This window comes from Trypanosoma cruzi, genomic scaffold, assembly GCF_000209065.1.
Source record: "Trypanosoma cruzi strain CL Brener 1047053511963 genomic scaffold, whole genome shotgun sequence".
Lineage (NCBI taxonomy): Eukaryota > Euglenozoa > Kinetoplastea > Trypanosomatida > Trypanosomatidae > Trypanosoma > Trypanosoma cruzi.
Genome location: NW_001849197.1, coordinates 1 through 4323, shown reverse-complemented (window position 1 = coordinate 4323; position 4323 = coordinate 1). Strand labels below are relative to the sequence as shown.

General features: G+C 50.1%; 3 protein-coding genes across 3 annotated transcripts, besides 6 other annotated features; all 3 read right to left on the bottom strand.

Moving 5' to 3' along the window:
• Nucleotides 1-4323: a sequence feature (heterozygous, Esmeraldo-like haplotype).
• Nucleotides 33-65: a microsatellite.
• Nucleotides 146-288: a mobile genetic element.
• Nucleotides 292-418: a sequence feature (T-rich).
• Nucleotides 497-1531, bottom strand: Tc00.1047053504277.30 (uncharacterized protein; the record flags this gene model as incomplete). Its single annotated transcript, XM_798216.1, has 1 exon — nucleotides 497-1531. One exon carries the CDS (start codon nucleotides 1529-1531, stop codon nucleotides 497-499), a length of 1035 nt encoding a protein of 344 aa, XP_803309.1.
• Nucleotides 1565-1593: a microsatellite.
• Tc00.1047053504277.20 (uncharacterized protein) lies at nucleotides 2031-2885 on the bottom strand (the record flags this gene model as incomplete). Its single annotated transcript, XM_798215.1, has 1 exon — nucleotides 2031-2885. One exon carries the CDS (start codon nucleotides 2883-2885, stop codon nucleotides 2031-2033), a length of 855 nt encoding a protein of 284 aa, XP_803308.1.
• Nucleotides 2974-3031: a microsatellite.
• Tc00.1047053504277.11 (surface protein TolT, putative) lies at nucleotides 3648-4262 on the bottom strand (the record flags this gene model as incomplete). The annotated part of the gene is made up of 1 exon (XM_798217.1): nucleotides 3648-4262. One exon carries the CDS (start codon nucleotides 4260-4262, stop codon nucleotides 3648-3650), a length of 615 nt encoding a protein of 204 aa, XP_803310.1.

Genomic DNA, 4323 nt, shown 5'->3' with positions numbered 1-4323 from the left:
CAGACGCACCGTGCGTGAGTGTGTGAGGAGGCAAAAAAAAAAAAAAAAAGGAGAAAAAAAAAGAATTGCGCGGATAGTTACAACGCAAAACAACGGCCCAAACACGTGCGGCACGCCGACACACACGAGGAAACATTCGGTCGCTGCGTTTACTTCCAAAAAGCAAAATTCATAGGATAGAAAAAGTATCATAAAGAAATGTATTCGTTTTATCAGGATAAATATATATGTATATATACATTAATTAAGGCCGCCAGCTCTCCCGCGATCATTCTCTTTACAAGCTCCCATAAAAAAAAAAAAAAAAAGAGATTACTCTCAAAAGTAGAAAAAAAAAGTCCCAATTCCAAAAGGCGCACAGAACTAAAAAAAAAAAAAAAACGACAAACATAAAACTAAAAAAAACAAACAGAAAAAATGCAATACGGTTAATAGTTTAATTTTCTTTTTCTCATTTTATTTTTAGCGGGAGGTCTTGACACCGCACCAGCGTCTACTAGCACCATGCAACAAAACAGAACAGTGTGAAAGAAAGCAGAGGCAGTAACAGTAGCGGTGGTGCGTATGCAGGCGCATAGTTGCTGCTGCTGTCACTCCCACTGCGTCTGACTCGCCTACGGCCGCTTCCTTCACTCTCCTGCTCTGTGCTCTGCCGTTTCCTGGCGAGTTCCAACTCGGCGACACGTTTCTCAGCCGCAGCAGCGCGATTGAGTGCATTTTCGGCCTCCGCCTCCTTTTTCTCTACCTCTTCCTGAATGGACCGTTTTTCGGCTTCCAATTGAGCCTTATGTTTTTCCTTTTGCAGCCTCTCATTCTCAAAAAACTTTTCCTTCAACATCTCGGCCATCGCAACGACTTCCTTGACCGTATCCAGAGCTGCTGCAGCTTTTTTTTTTGTCTCCGCTGCCCTCTTCGCCGCCTCTGCCGCCTTCGCCGCCTGAATCTCTGCCTTTTGCGCCTCATTTTTGGCGTTCGCCGAATGTTTACTGACATTCGCCAATTTGTCAGTCGAATCTGCAGAGTTCTTTCGCCAAAACTTGGAATGTTGCAGCACCTCCAGGAGAGCAGCTAAAGCCGCGGTATCAGCATCAACAGCAGCCTTTTCCGCCTCCACACAGCTTTTCAGCGCCTCGTCGGCGTCGTTGCTAGCCTTCTCTGCATCCGCCAGAGCAGCACTTGTTGACACATAGCCCCCGCCAATCTTACCAAAAAGCTTTTTCGCCTCTTCGGCGTATTTCTTGGCCTCTTCGGCATCCGCCTTGGCCTGCATGCATTGCATTGTCGCCCCTGTCGTATTGTCAAAGGCATACTTTGCTGCCAGCAATGCTTTGTCCCTCAGTTCCCCCAGTTCCAATTTGGGCGGCACACCCGTCTCATCCCCTGGAGACGATGAAGACGGTGAGACCAATTGCGGCTGCCCTCCCTCTGCTTTCCTTGGCGTTGCCGCCTCCTTTTCTGGTGAATTCGCGCCGACAAGTACGCTGCAGGAGAGTAGAAGAAGAAACGAGAAAAAAAGCCTATTACGCGTCATGAACGTCTTCTGTATGGCACACTCTTGTAGGCGAAAAAAAAAAGAAGAAAAGAAAAAAAAAACGGATCACAATTCAAATCACCCGCAGCACGCAATACATAAAAAACACACCGAAAACGAAACAAAAAAAAAGTTATAATTCGAACAAAATGACACAAATTTTTCCTCAGAGTAAAAGTAAAAAAAAGAAAAAAAAAACAATAAATAAAGGCATCCAGAAGGTCAACGAGCGCAGTGGTAGCTGCCCAAAGTTAGGGTGAGGAGCAGTGCAGGGCCCGAAAAGTACAAAAAGGAACAGCAACAAAAAAAAAAAAAAACACATCACGCATGCTTATTAAAAGGAATCTCACTTTAAAAATTTAAACAAAAATCAAAACAAACGACAACACAACACTGTGCAAATAAAAGTAGAAGTGAATAGCACCCACACACACACACACACATAAATAAATGACATCGCCGTTCATACACAGAAAATCTCAGTTTCCGTAACAATAACCTATCTTAAAGTATATAAAAAAAAACGCCATTGCCACCTTAAAGCTCCTTCATTGACAAGAACTGCAACACAACACTCCACCCAGCCCAGCCACGCACCCCTCATGGCATTCTCGGCGCGTTCATTTCCAACGTACGCCTCCTCCCGGTCCCTCGCTCTTCGCCTCTCCTCCTCCTTCTCCCGCTGCCGCAGCAGCGCAATGGCCGTTGCGGCAACATCTTGTGCCAAGGTCCGCGCCGCTGCTGCCTTCTCTGCTGCTTCCCGGGTTTTCTGCGCCGCCGCTGCCGCCTTCTCAGTCTCCGCCTCCGCCTCCTTTGCCTTCTCCAGAGAAAGCACAGTCTGCTCCGCCGCCCTCTTCAACAGCTCCGGTCCACTTCCAACCTTGGTCTTCTCGTCCTTCACATGCTTCAGCACCTCCCCAACGGCATCAAGCGTCATTATCCCCGCCGCCTGTGCAGCCTCCTCTGCCGCCTTGCATTCGGCCACGGCAGCATCGGCCAATTTCACAGCCTCCTCCGCTTGCTGCAGCGCCCTGCTCATCCTTGTAGCCTCAGAGCCGAGCTTCCTCAAAGCATTCTTAGCCCCCTCTTCATGCTCCCGCGCATTCTTAGCGCTCATTCCTGCTTGCACGCAGTGCCGGTTAGCCTCATCAGCATACTCCTGCGCCTTCTGCATGGCTCCCAACACCTCTCTCAACGCCCCCCTCATATCAGCCGGTGGCGCCATAGAACTGACATTCTCAGTGACATTATTGGCTGTGGCAGAAGCCGCACACACGGAATTAGGAAAGCAGCAGCAGAGCGCAAAAAAAAACGGGGCACACAAGAAAGGGCGCTTCACCATCACCGCCAGCATCGCAAAAAATGGACTTGCTTAACACTGTAAAGCCAACCTTTGACGGCATGGGAGAGCAAGGAGAAACACGGCCACCACTCCAAACACACAGCAACCGCACAAGAGCAAACAGCAACAGCAAACAGCAACAGCAAACAGCAGCAGCACAGACACACCCCATGAGGCTGATGGAGTCAGCAGAAAGGCAAAAATATACAGACACGGCCATGCAGCAAAAAAAAAAACAAGAAAAACAGAGAACTGCACCCAAAGACCCCAGTGCTCATAGACCCACCCACAATTATGCCTCCACAAAAAAAGTCGTATGCGTGTCATGCATACGCGTATTTCTGGGGTGCGTGCCGCGTGATGAATGTGCGGAACAAAACAGAGCACACGGCAGGGCAGCAGAAGCGCGCAAAAACACAAAATCTTACAAAAGCATAAGTCAATGGTTCACGTGTGTTGGTATATAAAAGTATATACATGTATATATACATACGTGTAACAATCCCCCACAGCGTGTGGGCAAGTGTTTCTCGCCGCGGACGGAGAAGACAAGGTACTCACAATCGCCCCACACCACGCACAGAAAAGTATTTTAACAATTCCCCACCACAAAGACCCTTCGCACCGGTGAAAAGCGGCGGCTTTTTTTAGTTTATTTTTAACTGTTTCTCTTTTTTTACAACAGAATCACAAAAGTAAAAAAAAAAAAAAAAGAGCTTAAAAGAAGTGGAACTCACCGCGCTGGGCAGCACGCAATCGCCTCGGTTATGCCGCCTAGCACGATAAGAAGCCGAAAACGGATGCCACGGCAGCAAGCATCAGAAGCGGTGCACGCAAAAGCAATGGAATGCCGCCGCCATCCACCCGTGGTCTCGTCCTTTGAATGCGGGTGGCTGTGGAATTCCTGCCAGGCGCTGCGTCATTCCCCTTCTTCGCAGCAAATTTATTCATCACCTCAGCAACGGCAGCCTTCTTCGCGGCCTCCGCCTCCTCCCGGTCCCTCGCTCTTCGCCTCTCCTCCTCCTTCTCCCGCTGCCGCAGCAGCGCAATGGCCGTTGCGGCAACATCTTGTGCCAAGGTCTGCGCCGCTGCTGCCTTCTCTGCTGCTTCCCGGGTTTTCTGCGCCGCCGCTGCCGCCTTCTCAGTCTCCGCCTCCGCCTCCTTTGCCTTCTCCAGAGAAAGCACAGTCTGCTCCGCCGCCCTCTTCAACAGCTCCGGTCCACTTCCAACCTTGGTCTTCTCGTCCTTCACATGCTTCAGCACCTCCCCAACGGCATCAAGCGTCATTATCCCCGCCGCCTGTGCAGCCTCCTCTGCCGCCTTGCATTCGGCCACGGCAGCATCGGCCAATTTCACAGCCTCCTCCGCTTGCTGCAGCGCCCTGCTCATCCTTGTAGCCTCAGAGCCGAGCTTCCTCAAAGCATTCTTAGCCCCCTCTTCATGCTCCCGC